Below are 21,963 nucleotides of genomic sequence, written 5' to 3' on the forward strand. Positions count from 1 at the left end.
ATCCAATACACTGACAGCTGACACTGAAGTACATTGTCCAGTCGGTCACTTTCATGACTCTGCAGACTGAATTCAGTCAATTGAATTCAATGCTGCTCTTATGCATTTTTGTAATAAAGCAATTAGTATGATCAAAAAGAGAACATGTAAACATCTGAACCTTCTAATCTTCTTACAACTAAAACTCTTATTAGTTAACTCATTTGTACCAGAGCTACCCAAGTGGATTTTTTTTTCTTGCGAGCACGGACCCTTTCATTCTTTCCGACCTCAGCGCAGTTGACCTACTACTCTAAATCTCTAAGTTATCAACAAACATCACAGTATCGTCAAGTTCAGCTCAATCACCTTCACTGGCTAAGACCTTGAAAGACCAGACAAGAAACAGGAAGACCAGACAATAATGTCCCAGTGAATATAAACAACAGAAAATGCATTATACGCAGCACATCTTTACCTGCAAATAACACTCCAGAAACATCCTCTGACTGTAACTAAGTCCTCTGTTCAAGGCCAAAAATATCCTCTGTTTGATTCTATCACTCTAAGAAGGTTTGCTCTGTTGAAATGTTGAAGAAAATACAGAATTTCCTCATACCTGCAACACTGTATTTACTCCTTGTATTATACATGAGATATAGTGTTTGTCTCTGTCTATCCTAAAAACAATCTCTCCTCGTCAAAAGGTAATTTCCTTGCAGTCCCCCTGCTGTTGTTTGGTAATGAAAGATTTGCTACTGTAGAAGATAGAGTAAAAGAGAGACAACGACTAAGAGATGGAGAAAACGAAGAATGAATATAGAAAATGAACACAAAAGTCAATTTCATAAACAGGACAACTTGTGCACAAATGTCAAGCAAAGGTGAATTGTAAAAAAAAAAAAAAAAAAAAGAAGACATTCCATGTATGTGAGATAATAATCTATAAATGTAATAAGGTGGAATCAAGTGTTACTATGGAGACGCTAAACTGAAAATCTACACCATAGTGCTACAAGACTTACAGTGGATGAGGCTATGAAAATAAATGGCTAGACACATCCCAAAATACTTCTCTTCCTGCCCTCCTGGATTTAGTCGATATCATGTCCGAGAAGATGATCCTGACCAGATATTTGGCATTAGTTTGATGATGGAGTAATAATTTGCACTGCGTTGTGACTTAAATGAACTGCTAAAAGAGCACCGCAGCAATATAATTCATGTTCGAAAGAGAATGCACTGTCTGTTACCAGCTGTGGAGGGGAATATTACCGTTTGCTTTACCCGGCTTCACATTGCTTCACCCATGTGCGGCCACCCGGTCGAACTACCTTAAGTCTTACGGTTTATTGCCTCATAAGGTTGCCTATAAATTGCCTACAGTTAATTGCCTATAATTTAGCTTCCACCAATGGGACTCAAAGCTTACGCTACGCAAGACCTTGAGACATTATATATTATTGCGTAGATCTGTTTGCTTAATCAATGGCTAAATTAAATAGATTCAATCATGTAGCCTATCAGACTTCGAGAGATTGATACCTTGAACTGACGTCGCATAGAGTCTACGTTGTTTACGTGCAGACCTATTTGCATGCTAGGCAAATCAATCATGTGCATTTTAGTCTATTTAGGCTAATTGATTGAATTCTAAATGTGCATTTAAGTATTTGGGCCGATCTTAAAGTGTTCCAACCCAAGCATGAGACCCAGATGTTTATTAATTTCGAATCATTCAGTTTCAGTAAAGTTTTATACACAGTGACAGATTTCGAAATAAACCATAACCCATGGAATAGGTTACACATTCAACCGCATTGAAAAAAATACAGTGAGCCAATATAGGATACTGTGATATTCCCGTGATATGTGATACGTGGACATCATAGATAGGTAACTGTAGGCTATTGCAATGGAGAAAACATGCAAATCAACACTTAACGTCCCAGTGCTAGGTAGTATTGGACAAAACCTTAGTTTCGCACACTAATAGGCCTACGTCATTAATATTGGAATTACAAATTAATAGCACACATCATAGACTGAACCACCAATCATTTTAACACGGTTCATAAAAAGATTGATTGAGTAGGCTAATCTCTCAACTCGACACGCATTCCTACAGATTGTCTTTACTTCAGACTTCGCGCGAGCCGAGCATCCCTATGCACGGTTGAGTTGACGTTGACTCGTGCTACCTGTTAACATCGGCATCACCGAAGAACACCTTTGTTTCCCACACATGCGATATTCCCGTATTACTGGGTTCCTTACCTCTCCCTCTCGATTCCTTTGACATGTTTCTTCCAGTCTTAACAGCGACCAAGACGCAGTCTGTTAATTTTGTCAGGTAGTTACAGAGTGCGCGTCCCTCTGTCCTTCTCGTCCCTGCACCTTGACGTCTGCAGTAAAGAGTCTACACGCTGACAGTCTTGATTTGAAATGAGCAGCTGTGCTCTGAGTCAAGATCATGTACACAGAGAATCTCTTGCTGCTGAAAACAATTTAAGTATTTGCAGTTGTGCTGATAATGTTCATGCCCTCTCCTCTACAATTGCTATCTCAGAAACAGTTGAAAGGATCAGTATTCGACTGCCTCCAGTGGTGTTACCGTTCTCCATCGAAGGGCGTCCGTTCTGCGATGTGTGTCCAACCGGTGCCGACTAAGTCGGTTTCACCACGACAAATTATATTACGTTTGCTGACAAACAACTGCTCTTCGTAGGGGCCCAAAAATATGATTTCAAGATCAAATTCCCAATGCTCAAATGACAACGTGACAGCATAATTAAGGATGACCTCCAGACTAACCTCCAGACAACTAACTTCCATATTGTCAATAGATTTAAAAAAAAACAATAACAGCACATCTAATTTGTTGGATTATAGATATAGGCCTACTGATGGTCAATTTTGCATTTTGGACATGATGCTAAAACTCACTGTACAAGAAAGACTACCCCTATCTGACATAGTCAAACGTTTATTGACCTTTGTAGCTCACAACATACAGAATGTAAAAGGCAGTAGATAATGTGCTGCTAATCTCTACAACCCCTGTGAGATCTTATAGTAGCCTGTGAAACACACTTGCAAAACCAGCTGGCCATCAGTACTAATGAGAGCACCATTACCTCATGTCTTGTCCTCTTTCCGGCTAAAGTTTTCATACTTGGGATTAAATGTACCATAGCCTATAGTCTGGATGTCCTTTCATCTTATTACAAAAAAGTGTAGCACAGACATAATACTGGATTCATGCTCTACACTGTAAATCATGCAAGAGACTCGGCTGAACTAGTATGTATGTCCATGCAGGACACTCCCTGGGATCACTGTAAATTAGATTGCAACACATGTTAGATGAAGGGCCAGGCTGGCAACAGAGGATCCATGGGACAATCTATCCTGCCGTATAGATTTCCCTGTCCTGACATGGAAACACAGTTTGAGCCATTGGTCAAAGCTGGCTCACTTACTATCAACAGGATTACACAGCAAATCCCAATAGCAATAGTTAATATCAAAACATGAGAAATCTCTATCCCTAATATTGACAAGGTTCTGCTAAAGGCATTCATGTTTTACATTTTTCTTCACTGGAAAAAAACACGGAAGTCACAACAAATGTCTGTCTTGGCACAATGAAGCACATGGCAGTTGGTGACATTGTCCACGGCAGAGTTCAGTATTGTAACAGATTCATCACATCCTACTACACATACCAACACAACAGGTCACGTCTGAATCCCAACATCAATTTACACCCTGGTCCCATTTAATGAATATTGATAGTACCCAAATGCCTCAGGTAAAGTCACTGTGGACTACGCACTCTACATTACCTCCACCCTTGAGGGATGCAGGCCATTTGTACCAGCCAGGAAAGCCGATGACAAAGCACTTCTGGCCCAAGACGATGTATTGAGATTCTAGCAGGACTAACCAAAAGGAAAGTAGGCCGGGCAAGGAAGACAGCAAGATAGATGGCATTGATTAAGCTGAACAGCCTGACTGACTGGAAGCAAGAAAAAAAAAAAAGGTTATTCAATTATTCTTTTTTCTTTCTAAAAAGCAATCTTTTTTATACCAAATAACAGGAGACAGCGTCTGGACATGACAGCTGTCTCCTGTCACAACAACAAGGGTTGGTGTACGATAGACAACACCAAGATCCAGATAGTAGTTTAGCACAATCGTTTATTGGTATATAAACCAATAAACCAACCCTATAAATACATGATTTGAACACTTTATAAAACACAATTAAGATTAAGAAAACAAAACGTTCTCAAAATCCGTCAAGTCAAACACACAAGCGCAAAGGCTTGTAAACTGATGTTTAGGTGCTAAGGCTAAAACCCATCACTTGGTGAGGCGATAAGAGAGTCCTTACCTGTCAACAAGCTCAATTGAACCAGTTTTTCCAACCCAGAGACACACTGCTATTTATTTATAACACACAGTCCTAGGAAAAGAGGGGAGCACCACTCACAATAACCTGGAATTGGCAGGCTAGGCTCTCCTCGATATCCACAGAGTAACACTAACAACCATTCATTTGTGCTTCAGGCCACAACATGGTAGCAATTCAATATTACCTGTTTACATGTACTGCATTCATATAAACTACAGCAACAGACTTGTTCTGTGCAGAGGAGGACACAAGATCTATTTTGTAATGTAGTTCAAGTAAAGCTTTGTATTTTTGTATTTTTTAAGGTTGACTGGAGATTTCCTGCCTTGGGATCATTGACTCAGCTGCAGCCCTCCTCCACACAAGAACCCTATGGTCGTGACATCATCCCAGAGTCTAATCACCTTGTACATCGACGGAGGGTTCGGAAGCGACCCAGAGGGAAAACAAAAAATATCCTTATCCTGATTCATCAGACTGTAATGTCTCATCTCAATGGAAGTGTACCATGGAGATGACTACACTACTCATCGTGCTCAGCCACATTCATTTGGTTAGTAATGAAGATAATGGCAGCCATTAGGTTTAGCTACTGTAACCAACAGGGACAACCAAACTAATATAACACGGCGCTCTGGTAATTTACATCAATGAGCATGTGGTCTCTGAATGGATGTACCTGAATTTCAAATATAAAAAAAAGTATTGAAATAAAATACAGGGCTAAAGCACCACATTTATATTCATAGTATGCTAATAACGCATCAGCAAGCATTATACACATTTGTCTACTTAGGCAATCTATATCAAACTAATCAATTTGATCAAGCATAGCCTACATACACATCAATACATCAAAGCAAAGAAAATCAATTTCATTATCTTCTGCATTTACACAGAGGTGGATCTTGTTATCAAGTGCCTGTGATGTCTGGGGAAGCGACAGCCACTTGAACACACATGTTTGTATCAAAAATAACTTGTCTGCACCATGACAATATAAAATAATTAGAAAATAGCACGCACACACAGTACAAATATGATTTTCTCCCTATTTCAAGCATGAAAGTACTTTCTATATTCAACTAAAATGTTATCCCTCCTCGATTCCAATTCGTTTTTGTCTATGACTTGGAAGACATTTGATAGAAAAGCATACACGGACACTCCCACAGAACAGAAGGGGAAAGAGAGAGACTGACTCAAAGTGAGCTAATGCTCTAAGTCACTTTGTCCCCTGTCAGAGGAAGATTCCCAGGGGCTCAGCGTCTGAACCTGCCTCTTCTCCTCCATCACAGCTGCTTTCACGTTCTGAGGGCTTCTGACATCACCCTCCAGTGTGCATTCACAATATGCGTTTAATAAATCACTGAACAGTCATTTTGGCCACAACATACACAAAGGTATGCTCACTGGAGGGAGGGAATGACGAAGCACAAGGACACTATATGTTAGTCGAAAGCCAAATATGCCATGAAGATGTTAAAAAAATTTTTAGAGGTCTTTGACTCCTGTGTCCTGTGTGGAAGTGGTCTGCTCTATTAATTTAGTTCCATATTCCAGTCTAAAAATAAAAAGCGCAAGAAATCCTTTGAGAGATTTATATACCGAAAGTGGTTCGATAATCTTTTAATCCTTTTTAATAATGTTCCCAGTAAGCTTATCAAATGTAGCCCAACTTTCCCAATGGAATACTCCCATGAAAGTCGGTAGTTTAACAAAGAACCTATAAACGGGTATGAAATAATTAAAACTCATGCAGCATTTGTAAACTTAACATATAAGAGTGTAAATATGTTGTTTGCCCGAGTAACGCTTCACATCTTGTTCCTTTAACTAAATAATGATCATATCTCTGCTTGGCATCTGGACAGTAGAATATCTGGACTGGCAAGGAGCTCTCCTATTGGCTATCCAGCGGTGGAACTGTGGCAGGAGGAGAAAGGATTGGCTGGAGGAACTCAGAGGTGAAGACAGCTTCTGCATACTCTTCGCACACATCCTGGAACTCTGCAGCCACATCTGCCAGGGCCTCCGACATCAGCTCCTCAGCCAGACTGGAGAGACACAACACACAGAGACATCAGCTCCTCAGCCAGACTGGAGAGACACAACACACAGAGACATCAGCTCCTCAGCCAGACTGGAGAAACACAACACACAGAGACAACAGCTCCTCAGCCAGACTGGAGAGACACAACACACAGAGACATCAGCTCCTCAGCCAGACTGGAGAGATACAACACACAGAGACATCAGCTCCTCAACCAGACTGGAGAGACACAACACACAGAGACATCAGCTCCTCAGCCAGACTGGAGAGACACAACACACAGAGACATCAGCTCCTCAGCCAGACTGGAGAGACACAACACACAGAGACATCAGCTCCTCAACCAGACTGGAGAGACACAACAACAGACAGAGTGGAGAGAGCAACACGGGGAGGAGAGCCACATAGACAAAGAGTGAGGAGAGAACAGAGAGGAGAGAACAACAGAGAGGAGACAGAGAGGTTACCCCGAAACATGAACATTGATTCCCCGGCTTAACTGAAAAACAACACAAATGCCTGGAGAATGAAATGCACTATTTAAGTTGATAAAAAATAAAAAGTCCTCATCCTAAATCGTGATCTCTAACAGAATACTGGCTCTGTGTATGTGAGTGGACAGTCTTCATCTATCTGCAGCCTCAGATGAAGACTATCTGTTGTGTGGAGCATCTGTGGCGGTGACAGAACCAGCAGAGAGTCTGTGATCAGTCAGTAGGGTGTGTGCTGCTCAATCACTCTGCCTGCTCATTAACTACACACCACACACACAGACACACACAGATAAGCAAACAGAAAGGGAGATACGAGGACACTGACTGACAGACTCGCAGTAAAAAAGGCAGACACTGACACACAGATATATTTCGAGAAGTATCTAATATGTTAGACCATCTGTAAAAGAGGACTTTTAATATAACAGCTTTTACACTTTACTATGACCTAGGCCTTTTCACAACCCTGTGTGACAGGATGCAATTTTTCCACCTAATGCAAGAAACTATAGTCAAGTTGAATTCCTGAAAACTTTAGACGCTTGCTCTTCGCTGGTGACAGTGACTGAGGAGCAGTTTGTCCCCCAAGAGCAAGGTTACAGTTTAGTGGTATCACATCTCAGCTAAAGAATCTTTAAAGCAATTCACACTCCTACACGCCCACGGGGAGAGAAAGTAAAGAGAAATCTACACCTTAGTATCTCTCCTTTAGGGATGTGGAGGGTGAGAAAATAGCCGGGCTATTCAATGACTCCCTCGTCTCACTGACAGACTTCTCTGCTGGTCTGTCCGACTCATTTGAGCGCGCTCGCAGAGAGCGAATCCACCGCAGTGCACCTACTTAACAATTCTGTTAAGTATGCTAATGTATGGATGGAAGACAGCGAGAAGCGGGAACAGCATAGGATCACATGCTCGGGGCGCCAGAGGAACTCAAGGGTGTGAAGTCAACACGGCCCAAGTGCTGGAGCTAATGCAGCACATACGCAACAGCGACATCCCGTTTGGAGAGTTGTTCTGCCCCCGGGCCAGGTGAGTGATACAAGCACCCGCCTCCCACTCTGAGCAGAGCTCTGGAGGAACTGACACAATCACAGCAAGGACTGGAACAACCCCGCACAACCCTGGAAGTGTAAAGAAGCGTTTAACAATGCTCACTTGAACACGGAACAAACAGATCAGGAAACGGATTGGAGGAGAACACGAGCACGGGGCAAGAGAAAAGAATACAAATGTGGAATAGAAAGGGAGAGGGAGAGAGAGAAATCCACAAAAGCCTAGAATATTAATTCCGCCGCTGGACCAGAGCCAGCGCCTGCCTGCCTGCCTGCCTGCCGCCCACCTGTCAGCGATGGCCCAGGGGTTGAAGGTGCCGACGGCCTCGTGCGCCACCAGGCGGAGGTAGGCCTCGTGGTCCTCTCTGTAGCGCAGGATGCTGCTCAGCAAGCTGCCCGGCACCGAGACCCGCGTCCCCCCTGGGGTCCCCCCTTGGCTCCCCCCCGCCACGGCAAGACGGCCACCGGACGCCATGTCCTCCGGAGGTCTCTCCTCAGGAGGTCTCTCCTCCGTGAAGCCGGCCTCAGGCTGAAGAGTGCGTCTGGGAAGATGAGAGAGAGAAAGAGAAAACTCACACAGGGATAGGTTGCATGGCTGACTGACCGGACCTCATGCCGCCTTTTTTATTACTATGACCGACTCTATTCAGTCTGTTTCAATTGGCTACATCTGTCAAAGGAAGTGGAAATTCATTGGCACGGAGAAGTGAACTGTTACTCATCGAGTTAAGGAGTCTGGCTGCTGGGAGAAGGACTCCCAAGCAGGTGTGATGTGCAGCCAAGCACTGGTAACCATATAACCCCTTGGTCCGTGGCCACGCTGGGGTCAGGACACACTAGGACCTGCCAGGGGGTGGGTTTCAGAAGGATTCTGACCCACCCCTCTCTCTCGGTTAAGGGAGCGTGGGGGACTCAATGGGGAGATGCAGTGGCCAGAGTTTTTAATCCTGTCTGTGAACAAATCAGCCCAGCTCTGGCAACGGCACTCTCTTAGCTGGGCTATATTTAGAGTCTCAACAGCAGCAGCTCTCCACTGTGCTCCCCAGCCCGACGCAGTCTGTGTTTCAGCCAAGTCCACCCAGGACTCAGCCCACGATTCAGCCTCAAACTAAGCCCCAGCCCCAGCCTCAGCCCCAGCCTCCATTCCTAGTCCTAGCCCCAGCCTCAGAACCAGCCTCCAGTCCTAGTCCTAGCCCCAGCCCAGTCCTACTGGCAACCCTCGCCCTGTGGGAAGGTGTGTCAGAAGGAGTGCCAGGGTGGTTAATGCACTTAGCCTGCCTGCCAACCCGCTTCATCCACAGACTACACACATTTCCTCTCTGATGGGACATTTAATGGCCATTGCGGCCAACAGCACAGGCTGCTTCCCCCACACAGCTCTCAGTCAACCATCCTGAACGAGCCACGGCACACGAAGCACCACAAACTACAGAGGACGAGTGGCCTTGACGACAGAGAAGAACCCCCCCCCCACCTCCCCCACCCCGTCGTGAGGTGCACGAAAGCCCACTTTGGACGTTTGTTTTCTCAAGGCTCTTCAGCGACTGCAGCAGCGCGTCCCCTAGGAAACGACAAAGCGTAGCCGTGTCCCCAGATGGGATCCATTAAACAGGATGGAGACAGGATGGAGACAGGAAGTATTGGGGCTGAGTGATGCGGGGGAGGGCGGGGAGGGGGATTCAGGCCCCCAGCCTGAGAGAACACGCAGAGACTCTGGGAGAAGATGACAGACCAAGCCGCTGCTGGGTCAGCGAGTAGTGCTCGACTGAGCTCACTGGGATCCTGTCCTTCTTTATACCCTCGGCGGCTCTCCACATACGGTTACATCTGGACAATCTCTGAGCCCTGACCTGCAGGGGGCATGGAGAGATGGAGGGGCAAGGGGGAGGCCATGATTACATGGCAGATCTGCTGACAGCCCATCTCCTGTTACAAGGTTATAGCCTTCTCCCAGAGACTGGCCCTGGGAGAATGGTTAAAAGAGACAACCCCAACACGCACCGGGGGGGATGAATACAAAGAACAGGAGCTGAGCACATCAGAGACACAGAACACCCGCTATCCACAGCATGGCTGTCCTTTTGATGTCATCATCGATTGGCTTGGGGGAGGGGCCATCTGTGGTCAGTTGGCATCCGTCTGAGGAGAGGGGCTCTTCAGGCTCGGGGGCTTTGTGTCCCTCTCGGCCACTCACAGCGGAGCCTCGTCTCTCATCCTTTGCTCCCATGATGCGTAGGAACACCACCCCCTCCTCCCTTCTCCTCCGCCGCCCCATTGTCACGTGTCCACATAGGTGCACAAACACAACACACACTCCTGGAGCTTGTCCCTGGAGAACACGGTACTACGTCTTCACGCCGCTTCACAAATACGACTGAGCACTTCCGAAAAAACCACCAGAGGCGGGATGAATCTTCAGGAAATGGATAACAGACGATCCAGGCTTCATCTCTTGGACCTTAACCTCCATCCCTCCCCTCCAGCTCGAAATCAAGGGAGCCCTCTCCAATAAAAGGTTGCCTTTGTGCTTTTCGGCACACAATATCACCAAAGAGGACAGAACTGATGGGAATAATGAAACGTGCTTCGCTAAGCCATATGAGCAATCTTGTGCATTGTTCGATTCCTGGAGTGAGAGAGAGTGTAATGATAATTGCCTGCGGTGCTGGAGTCTCCTGCCTCTCCCTGCACCAAGCAGTGTGGGATGCAAACACAGGTAATCAGGGGCTTAGACAAACATCCACAACCCTAATGAGCCCTCCACCCTAATCAGCAGCTGGGGCCCACGTTCCACTTCCACAAAGCCACCACTCTAATCATCACTCTCGTACGTGCCTTCAACGCCATGGCTGTCTGTACCCATGGCCTAACGGAGTCACTAGCCCCCTCTAGAGGCCCTCAGGAGCACGAGCCGGGGCCGGGGGAATTCTCCACAGCACTCACCAGCTCAATATATCCCGTGACGTGAGGCTCTATAGAGACTGTGTGAACAAAGATTCATTAACAATCATATCAACGACTCTCAATGAGACTGATCCCAGCTTGGAGAGTTTCCTTCTCTCCAACAATATATAATCATGCAGATATCTGACATAGCTTGCCGTCCAACAAAAATGAATGAACACGAGTAATGATTATGTTTTGATTGCACCATTTACTCATGCCTTGCCATGTGGGCTGCCTCTACAGCCCAGGCGCGGTGGTTCACTGCGTAATGGCTTCAAAGTGCCTTGGTGAGAGGCGTAGCACGCTGCCAGGCATCCCACGTACCAGGATGATGGCACCTCTTCCGACTGAAGAGGATGCTGATTGGCCGCTCTACGGCAGCCGCTAATCGGCCGCTCCACAGCATGACCAAATCGCCACATGGTTGAGGCGGGTTTCTGTCTAAGACCTTTTGGGGTTTGAGCCTGTGGTCGCATCTCTTTGCCCCTCCTATGAGGACCGCTCACACGAGCCAATCAGAGGGGCGGGCCGGGCGGGCCTCCCACCCAATCAGAGGACGGGCCTCCCGCATGAGCCACACACAGACACCTGCGAGCTGCCGGCTGTTATCTGAAGGGCGCTCTCTTGAAAGCGCATCATCTCCTGTCTGCTTATCTGGGTGTGGAGTGACGCAGCATCCCTGACAACACATCAAGCACGTCTCACTTCAGCCAGAAGAAATCTGACCCCCACATCTGCGAGAGCTGACGGAAAATAGAAAAGACTCTCTTGAGCTTGAGGACTGGTCTAAGGGCATGTTTACAATGTATACATGCGAGACAGGTGCCGGCTTGTGTGCTTTGGTTCCTGCACAGTAGCTGCACACAAGCAGGGGGAGCCTGGAACAAAGGTTATTATGACTGATATATAACCACCTTGAAACAAACACAGCGATTCCCGGCGACCCGGCTCGCTTACCAGGAACTAACAAAACAAGTCCCGGCTCCTCTAGAGCCTCCTCTAGCAGCCTTCAGGAGCCACTGCTCTGAGCGACACAGAGAGAAGTTTCAGGGAGGTTGTGGGGAGAAAAACAAGCCTCTAATTGTCATGTTTGCAGTGTGGGATCACATTTTGTTTTTTTTCTTCGCCAAAGTGTTGGGTTAACTCATTTTCTTTCTCAGTAAATCGACAATTGTTGAAAGAGAAGATGAGAACTGAATGCTTCGATCTGGGTCTTGGCTGAGAGTGGGAATGAAATTGAGGCGCCATCGACAGCATGGATCAATGTCAATTGATTTTCAAATCAGACCCCACCCTCCTGGTCACACACACAACATTCTACTGTATTGTGGACACTTCAAAATAATTGTGCCCTCACAGATAAGCATACACTCGTCAATATCAATACGCACATTCAGCCTTCCAGTCCTGCATTATCCAATGCAATCCTAACTACTGAGGCCAAACCAGTGGAGGAGCCGAATTGAACACTGCACGCTGCTACTTCTATCACAGTCTATCAAAGAGCTGTAGTAGGCATGGCACAGAACGTTCTCACCAATGTGACCTGACACTAGTGAGCCCCGAGCATGTCATTTCCTGGGGCGTGGGAGACACACTGAAACACCGTGTGCCTGGTGTCTGCTGCTATCTTCACAGAGGCAGGATCCAGGGCTGATAGGACAGGGCAAGGTGCCAGTTCTGCCAGCCCCTGGATTAATACTACAGGCCTCACAGAGGCTAGCCGTCGCTACCTTTGCAGCCTTGAGGTCGGTGAAAGAAAAAAGAAAAAACAAACTTCAAAGAGCTGTCTGCAAAGCTCTCTTTTGTCACGTCTGAAATCTGAAAAACGAAACGAGGTGCAGATGGGAGGAAAGGAACCGAGTCAGTGAGGATGCAGGAGGAAGAGGCAGCAGAGAGGATGCAGAAAGGCGAGGAACCGAGACTGACTGAGGGGACTTTAATCTTCTAATGGCGTGGCTTGAAGCTGTTCAGTTAAATCACCCTGGCATGTCTGCTCTCCCTCTCAACAACTTACTTCTGCCGTCTGCGATTGGCTCTCGCTCCCTGCCTCCTCCTCAACCCATCCTCCTTGACTTCCCTCATTAGCTGATGCCACAGCAGCAGGTGAAGCCAAGGCTTTGGACAGGAGATGCCAAAGATTTGGGCTGTGTGTGTGTGTGTGTGTGTTTGGAGAAGAGGTGGTTGAGGGCACGGGCGAGGAGTGTTAAAAGCAAAACTAAGCTGGGCAAACACGTTTTTACTACATCCATAGCTGACTATAGAGGCATGGAGTGGATACAGGGATGTTTTGTTTTTTTGGCAGACTTTTCTTTTTCGTCCCACTCTTTTATCATTGGTTAGAATGATTTTTCCACCCTGTAATTATCCCATTACCTTGTTGGATGTCGCTTTGGCACCTGTTAATTAGTGCTCTGCTGAGCTTTCAGTCTCAGTTTGATGAGTAGAGGACAGGTTAAGTGATGTCATCCACCACTTTACTTTACAATGATTCCAAAAGAAGTGAGGACTCCACAGGACTGATGACCCAAGTAGGGCATGTCACCTCGTTAGAATACTACAGTCAGCACAACCCAGTTAGCCATGCATCTGAATAAGTGCAGTGAGACAATATCGGTAAGGCCTCTTGTGCGTCTATTCGTTCAGCCTTGAAATTAAAAAAAGTGATTTCAGTGGGAACCACAGTGGCACTTGCAAGCTGGCTACTTCAGAGCCCAGCAGCAGAAGGAACTGCAGGCCCTTCATACCCAGGTGGATGGATAAGAGGTCATGGCAACCCACCCCATCTCATTGGGCTTCTCTAGGATGATGTCAGCCGTGGGGGAGTGTCTTAGGGTTGGTCTGGGGGGCCTGGTTGACCTGGGAGAGACTGTCCTGGGAGAGACTGTCCTGGGAGAGACTGTCCTGGAGCCTGGAGCAGGTGGCTTGGTCCCTGAGAGAAAGAGAGAGCGAGGGGCGAGTGATGACAGAGGAAGTAAGCATTGCCCTAAAAAAACAACAACAAAAGAACACCTACACACTGTTGCCACCTGGAGGACAGCAGAGGACAAACATATGTTAAAGAACTATGTTGAAGGAAACTTATGAAGCAGGGTTTCCAGCAGCACTTTTCAGTTAAGGCGGCCGCTTGAGCAACACACGCTTGCCGCCTTAACTATGTAAAAAAATAATAATTGCGATATCTGCCGTTGTCCTGTTTTCTCCCTTCCATTCCAAAACGTGAACAACGCCAGTCTCCCTTCTCTGCAGAACGCATTAGTCTATCGCCCCCCCCCTCCCCCCCGGTCTGATGGCAAAACCCCACCGTACCACATTAACTAACACATTTTCTGCGGGAAACCCTGTGAAGGAATTATCCAGTTCAGTTATTGCATGTTTTGTAGGTACAAGGGATGGAGTAAACAGAGGGTGTTGACTTGGTTGTTTGACCCACCAGTTGCCTCCTCTCTGTCGCTGTAGTAGGGGTCAGAGTATGAGATGGTGTTAAACCGTCTCCTCACCGCCTCCTGGTCTCTCTGCCCAGACAGGAAGAGACATGACAGATCATCAATGTGCTTGCCAGTTGCCATTAAAGGAACATTTCAATCAACTCTTCTGTGGCCAAACGCCACGTCAACAATAACAATCCCAAAGCTAATAAACGGTCGACAGGCGCCAGACTCACTATAAGGAAGGTACACCCCAGACCGAACCTGTCAAACAACTCTGAGGGAACCATAAACCAACCCAGCGAGTGCCCTTTCAGACTCCCCAAGACCTTTCCGCTGTGGCCTTTTCCATAGGTTAGACCCCCCACTCCCCCTCCCATCTCACCTCCATCTCCTCCATCCTCAGCAGCATGTCCTTCAGGGTGGGGGCCTGGAGCCGTCTCTGGGCCGGCCCTTCGGCCAGCCTGTCTGTCTGGGCCGTCCCCTCGGCCAGCCTGTCTGTCTGGGCCGTCCAGGCCGCCCGCGCTGCCTCGTCCAGCAGCTCCTCTAGCAGAGCCTGGCTGACCTGCTCAGTACTCTCCACAGCCTGCAGGGGGAGACACAAGGAACAGGACCCCGTGGGTTCAGCTCACGATGGGCCTTCCAGATGACTACAGTCAACTCAATCAGTGCGATTCAGAATCAATTCTTCTCTAAAGATTTGGATCTTTTGGATCACTGATTTGTTAAATTCATGATAGGATGAGGATAGTGAGACTTGACATCCATCTTTCCAAGGTCAAAAGGTCTCTTTGTGAGCTGCATGAAGCTCTTTTTATAAGATATGAGGATGAGAGAGGGAGGTCATGAAAGCCTAGGGTGAACAGATGAGAGAGGGAGGTCATGAAAGCCTAGGGTGAACGGATGAGAGAGGGAGGTCATGAAAGCCTAGGGTGAATGGATGAGAGAGGGAGGTCATGAAAGCCTAGGGTGAACAGATGAGAGAGGGAGGTCATGAAAGCCTAGGGTGAATGGATGAGAGAGGGAGGTCATGAAAGCCTAGGGTGAATGGATGAGAGAGGGAGGTCATGAAAGCCTAGGGTGAATGGATGAGAGAGGGAGGTCATGAAAGCCTAGGGGTGAACGGATGAGAGAGGGAGGTCATGAAAGCCTAGGGGTGAACGGATGAGAGAGGGAGGACAGGAAGGCACCCTGACTCCAGCCTGGCCAGACACACACTGTCTCAGAGGTGAGCTCTCCCTGCCCCATCTCTCTCCAATCACCAGGAGCTCACAACAAGCACAGAACAAGCTCTTTGACACACCTCCTGCCAGTCCTCTTAGTCTCTGCCCATGGCAGAGTCCTCTTAGTCTCTGCCCTTTCAAGCACAGGAACAACCAGGTTGACACACACACAAGTCATAAATTCTCAATTCGTTCTAGCCAGGACACAAATCCGAGAGTAAATACCAGCCATATGGATTTTTCAATAACAAATGAGACGTGTATTGATTTCCCCATCTGAGTCGTACACATTCAGGGGAGAAGCTAACAGCTTGCAGTAGCTGGACAAGGTAGCAGTGTGTGTGTACGCGCGTGTGTGTTTGTGTGTGTGTGTGTGTGTGTGTGTTTGTGCAAGATAGAGATCTGAGTAGTTCTAGCCACCTGAGCCTGGCCCGACAGCGTCGCCAGTCTTCCTCCAGTCTCCTGATCTCCTCTCTCTGCCCAGTGTGTCGAAGAGCCCACATCACACCTGCAGAATGAGATAAGCAAACCCTCTAAAGCACACCCAGTGCAGGCCACCACATGTCCCCTGGGAGAAAGCAGGCCCCACAGCACAGTACCTCATTCTGTGGATTCGTCGTACTGCCTGCTGACTCAGCCGGTCCAGCTCCATAAGCCTCTGCCTCGTCATCTTATCCAGCCAGGCTTGCCTAGGCCGTCAATCACCAGGAAAACCAAAACACAAGTAGCTTCAATTAGCTCCCCGCATTCACTAGTTTCATATATCAGCACCAGCGCAAGCCAGCTGCAAGGCTTTGATTATTTAGAGCTCACAACGGCTCTAATTAAAATTTGACCGAGCGAAAGAATTATGTGAAATACTCAATCTACAGAGATTAAGTGCAGGTCTCTTTATAAATCAACATGCTACAAGATGGGGGGGGGGGGAGTCTGCAATCTAGAGAGCATCCAGACCTAATTTATAGGAAAGATTAACTTCGAATTGGAATCAGAGTACTGCCCTGGGCTTCCAGCAAGTGGGGTCTGACATCAAGATTTAAAATAACTTCATTACGGAAAATGAGTCAAGCCATAAATATTCCTGTTCTCGCGGTTAACTACTGGCTCGCTCAGTTATCCTGTTTCCTCCAATATAAGATTAATATTATCTAGCACAAGTCCATTAAGCTCCTAGCAAACATAATCTAACCCAGCCATTCTTAACCTTTCCACTTTGAGGCCCACTTGCATAGCTCAAATATTTTTGCGGCCCCCCAACAACACATCCGTTTACTTAATTCCCGCTAATCACACGTTTAACAACACCACGGGAGCCAAACAGTTTGCTTTCACGGCTTAATGTATTTGAGCGATCAAAGAAGACAGTGTCCATCAGAGCCACAGTAAGCACACATTGTGAAGAGAGGTAACCTGAGTAACTACCACCATTCCTATAGTTTCATATAACATAAAGTTGAATAGCAAACTGCTATATTGGCTATGCACACGTCAGTGATCATTATTTCTGTGAAAAAATAGGCCAGGTCTAGAACTTCCGATGAAGTTATAAACGTGACGAGAACAGGTTGTTAACTTGCTACAATCAATAGCTATTAGCAACTTAGCTATTGCTCTCTTTACCCTATACTCAGATTTAGCAGCTTCTCGCTTTTTTTCATCGACCATAACGGGTCGCCTTCACCGAGGCCTCTTTCCAGATTGTTGTTATAAACTGAGAACAAGACATGTTACATTACATCGTCCATCGGGAACCAATATGTCCTCTATCATCCCATGTGCTGGGTCAAAGAGGACCTGAGGGACTGGAGGTGAATCTGACCTGAGAGCTTCGCTCTGGGCTTGTCTCTTCTTGTCCGGGCTTAGTCCCTGTTCTGACGTCACCTGGGCCCCTCCCATAATCCCCTGCTGCTCTGGGGGGCCTGGGGGAGGGGGGCATGGGGGCGGGGGGCCTGGGGGCGGGGAGGCGGGCAACTCAGACGGTGCTGCGGGGGGCATCCCAGGGGAGAAGAGACACCGGGGTTCTGGCCTCCTGTGAGGGGGGCTGAAGCCACAGCAAAGGAGGAGGATTCATTAACGAAAGAGAGGAAGAGGAAGAAATAGAGGCAGATACAAAGAGAGAAAGGGAAAGAAGAAAGCGAGATGCATGCATATACTGTTTGTGTCTTGCTTTTATCAATTATCTTTAGGTAGAGGTAGAGAGAGAGGTAGAGAGAGAGGGGTAGAGAGAGAGATCCATGTTTATTCCCACCGTTGTCTGGGAGGAGAGTGAGGGGACGTTGGGATCCAGGGTACAGAGGGCTCTTTCTGGGGAAGCTGGCTGACCCTCAGTCTGGAGGCCACTGTAGGCTGCTGAAAACCCACATCCCGTAGCTGGCCACCTGGCTTCTGAAGAGACAGGAGAGTATATGTCTCCAGTCTGTGGCTGACATCAACTCATCTACAGCAAGTTTATGACACTGAGCCCTAGGATGAGTGGGGCTCCGTTCCTACCTGTCCTCCGTCTCTGAGCTCCCTCTGCAGGACCAGGCTCTCCAGACCAGCACGCAGCACCTGGCTGCGGTCCAGTGGGGCAGCCTGACTGGATCTGGGGGGCTGGGGGACCCTCCTACCTGCCAAACACATATGAGGACAACAGCCATCACAAGAGATGTATCACTGCCTGGATTGCTATTTCAGTCAGTGCAGTTGCAGTGCTTATGACCTTCGGGTATAACACCGTTGTACCTTCGACCTCACCCACAGACAGAACCGTCCTGTTTGTTTCTGGATGGTAGAGGTTGTTAGTACAGTTGTTGCCAGGGAAACAAGGCTGCATTGGATGCAGATGGTGTGCGTTGGATGCACGCACCGCGCGGGCGGGCGGGCCAGCATGTGCTGCTCAGTCACACACACACACAGGCAGCAGCAGCCGCAGAGAGGCCACGGCCCCACCACGCTCTCAAACCTACTGTACTCTCTCTGAGCAGGGATCCTCATTAAATTCCACCCCTGGCGCAGCCATTAAGACCCAGCAGGAAGCTCAAACACAGCAGAACAAGAGGCCTTAAGGTGATTTGCTAAGCCACGGGAGATGGAATGATTTGCCCCCTCAATGGTGATGAACAAGTAAAGAAAACAAACACACAAGGCACTTGGAGGGAAAGTGATTTTAACGGAGGCCTTTGAGGAGATCTGTTTGTTCGACACGCTATGTTTGTTCACACTGCTGTGTGAGTGTGCCGTTAAAGCAATCGGGTAGAAACATAGCCCTCTGCTGTTCCCTTGCTTAAAAGATTTAGAAAATTGAAAATGAAAATTGCCTCGCATGTTATTGATGTTGCAATGATAAGAAATGAGCCCCGAGAAGGAAGAGAAGACAATTATCCTCATCAAAATGCTAACATCATTTCTGTGCCTTAGCTGACTGAGGAATAATGAGTCTGTCTCTCTGCTGGCTCATTCAGACGGATGGAGCAGCTCCTCAGCTCTCACCAGAAAAGCTCCTCTTGGGGCCCACAGCTCTCCGGGCACCTTGGAGCCCCCTGGTGGCAGGGCCCCTGGTGGCAGGCCCCCTGGTGGCAGGGCCCCTGGTTGCGCGGGGAGGCGACGAGGTGCGATGCGGAGAGCCCCAGCGTGCAGGGGAGGAGCTGCGTCCTCGGGCAGGCCTCCTCCGTGGACTGTGTTGTTTACTCAGCGCTGAGTCGAGGGTCTAAGACACACAGACAAGAGCAGGAAATAAACTGCAAGTCTGATATCTCAGAAAGCAAACAAACACTGTGTGGGTGTCACTACTGCATGTGTAGAACCAAATATAGCTTTTAATTCCCAGTCCTTTATAACTACAATAAAATGACACTCCCCCCCACCCCTGTGTGGTGTGTGATAACTGTGGAAGACGAGACCGCGTGCTCCTGTTTCTGACCTCTAGCTTCTGTAGGATGTCCAGGGCCGTCTCAGGCACGGCGGAGCCCTGGCCCACCTCCACCTTGGCAGAACACAGAGAGAGCTGGCGAATCAGCTGGCCAAGTTCTTTGTAATGGGAAGGCACTCTGCCCTCGGACGGAGCAGAGAGCTGGCTGGTGAAGACCTGCATGGCCCTGACTGCCCCCCTGTGGGCAGCAGCCAGTCTGTCCATGGCTCTGGACTGGGAGAGAAACACAGAAGGGCTTCAAATGCTCATTCATGTTGTATTACTGACATGAGATACGTGTTTTGTTTTTTCGTGCATGATAACTTTGACTGGGGCACAACCTACTTTTTTCGTGTGATGAATTTTTGGGGAACGTAGTTTATCTATATCCGCCTGGATCTCTTTCACCTGTGTAAATACGCATACTGTGAAACAAGCCCGAAATGGAATGCAAGGTTGATAACTGACGCCCTTCTCACTATACTTTCTCTGAGGCAGTTGCCCACTGCATGACTCGCCTGTTGCTGCAGTACGTAGATGATGCGTGCAGAGCGGGCCGCCTGCTCCTGTCTGCGGACCTCCACCCTCCGCTGCTCCTCAGGCTCCAGGGGCTTCTCCAGTGAACCGCCTGAAAAACACAACCAACGTTGATCCTAAATACAATCGTTTATAAATAAATAAAAAGCTGTATTTATAAACAACACAACCTGTTTCTGCGTGTGTACCTCTGCTAGCCAGCTGCTCAATTTTCTGAATGTAGATGGCCAGCTCTTTCTGCAGCCTGCGAATCTCCTGGCTGAGCTTGGGCTCCGGGCTCGTGTTGGTCTGACCTGGGCCAGGGTCTTTGGTAGGGGGGGAAAGACCCTGCTCTGGCCAGGGAGGACCAGACAGCTTGTGGGGGGTGTAGACCAGAACACTGGCTCCTGACCGGGTCACCTCCTCTTTTGAAACAGAAGCCTTTGTCCTCCCTGTGTCCATCCTCTGCTTGGAACAGAATGGTGGTGTGTTTTGAAGTATGTGTCACAATGAAGTAGAGTTGTCCATACATAATGAAGAGCCTTATCTCTACAAAACAATCCTCCTATATGACAATGTTTATTAAATTCAGGTCACTATAAATTAACATTCTTGATACAGCATGGTATTAACCTGTGGCAGATCATCCGTGCTGTTCTTAGGTGGATAGTTCTCTGGCTGCTGAGGTCTTATGGGAGAGTTGATGAGAGACTCCTGCCGTCTCCGCCTCAGGTCCCGTTTAGCCAGCCGGACTGCAGCAAGTAGCCTCTCCTCTGAGAGAGCAGAGAAGCTCATGGAACTCCTGGTGCTGTCTTCATCCTGCTGCTCCTCCCCATTGGTCCTGAACTTCTCAATCACAATGGGGGCTGGTGGGCCAACTCTGGATGCAGGTTTGTAGGCACTGGCTGGTACAGCCTTATTAAACAGTAACTGTGCAAGAGAGGAGTAAGAAGGAACTGTATGTTTTGTAACATTGGCATTACTTGTGGCCTTCGTGTCAGACTAAAACATACTAGACTGATAGCTAGCAATTCTATCTGTATCGGTTAAAGAGTAACTAACTCGTCAAACTCAGCCTTCATCAAACGCTCCAAATGCTACATGAACACAGTCAATGATCATTCACCATCCTCCCCTGTGACAGGTCAGACCTTGAAAATTATATTCACACTTTAGTCACGAGTATTAAGTTTATGGGTTTAGCTCAAAGTTTAAGTTTTGGAATTTAGCAACACTTTTTTGACTAGTTCCCTTCCTACCTGCAGTAGCTAGGCTAGCTAACCTAGCAAGCTATAGTACTGCTACCGTTAACAGGGATAGCAAATAATAAGCTCCTTACTGTACTTTCAGTTAATCTAGCTAAATCAGAACAATGGAATGTTTTAAAATGCCCAAATAGCTAGTAGTTAACTGTAGAGATAGAGCTAACAGTTTAGGTAGGCTCAGACAGATAGGTAGCTTTAGTAGTTAACTAGCTAACTCTACGTTATTACAACGCTAGCATGTCTAGAATACCTGTGTTTTGGACAGCCCAGTACCACAGTGCTGATTTGAACCTATGGCAACCCAGCTTTTTGCTGCTTGACCTGGCCCTCCTAAGATCATCGTTGTTTCTTTTAGAAACGTAGCTGTCACCGTGATAGATAGCTACAGAATTGCCATTATTTACTAATAGCATTTTACTAGTGAAGCAAGTAGCTAGCTAGCAAACAGACGTTTGAAACGCCGCCATGACAACGGGAAACTACGCCTTCAGAAAACAGGAAACGGTGTTTTCAACCTACGGAAAGTCTAAAATGTCAAACAGAGTCATTGACGAATATTTGTGATCTAACTTAAATATCGATAAGGCATACCATGTGTTTCAAAATGTTTTTACATTTACATTAATGTTATTGAAGTACTTCAATAATGTTGTTCTCATCATTTGAAGCAGCAGCAAAATACCGTAGAATATTTA

At 47.3% G+C, this 21,963-nt stretch overlaps 2 protein-coding genes across 4 annotated transcripts in view; both read right to left on the reverse strand.

Annotated features, from left to right (window-relative positions):
* pitpnm3 (PITPNM family member 3) overlaps nucleotides 1–2,594 on the reverse strand; it is a 51,847-nt gene extending 49,253 nt beyond the window's left edge. The window contains 1 exon segment of the mRNA XM_047036517.1: nucleotides 2,257–2,594. Coding sequence (XP_046892473.1) covers nucleotides 2,257–2,281 — 25 coding nt within the window. The 5' untranslated portion in view covers nucleotides 2,282–2,594.
* Nucleotides 2,595–4,165: 1,571 nt separating this feature from the next.
* Nucleotides 4,166–21,741, reverse strand: kiaa0753 (KIAA0753 ortholog). 3 transcript variants are annotated; one of them, XM_047036276.1, is made up of 17 exons: nucleotides 21,519–21,741; nucleotides 20,637–20,933; nucleotides 20,213–20,468; nucleotides 20,006–20,115; nucleotides 19,833–19,895; nucleotides 19,500–19,721; nucleotides 19,070–19,286; nucleotides 18,089–18,207; nucleotides 17,847–17,983; nucleotides 17,418–17,639; nucleotides 16,198–16,287; nucleotides 16,019–16,106; nucleotides 14,761–14,961; nucleotides 14,381–14,462; nucleotides 13,729–13,879; nucleotides 8,289–8,543; nucleotides 4,166–6,456 (listed from the first exon to the last, which is right to left on the reverse strand). In XM_047036276.1, exons 1-17 carry the CDS (start codon nucleotides 21,606–21,608, stop codon nucleotides 6,303–6,305), a joined length of 2,754 nt encoding a protein of 917 aa, XP_046892232.1. In that variant the 5' UTR covers nucleotides 21,609–21,741; the 3' UTR covers nucleotides 4,166–6,302. The 3 variants fall into 3 exon arrangements, with proteins under 3 accessions (XP_046892232.1, XP_046892233.1, XP_046892231.1); XM_047036277.1 differs by having other exon boundaries at nucleotides 17,847–17,980; nucleotides 20,213–20,471; XM_047036275.1 differs by having other exon boundaries at nucleotides 20,213–20,471.
* Nucleotides 21,742–21,963: the final 222 nt, after the last annotated feature.

This window comes from Hypomesus transpacificus, chromosome 15 (genome assembly GCF_021917145.1).
Source record: "Hypomesus transpacificus isolate Combined female chromosome 15, fHypTra1, whole genome shotgun sequence".
NCBI classification, from domain to species: domain Eukaryota; kingdom Metazoa; phylum Chordata; class Actinopteri; order Osmeriformes; family Osmeridae; genus Hypomesus; species Hypomesus transpacificus.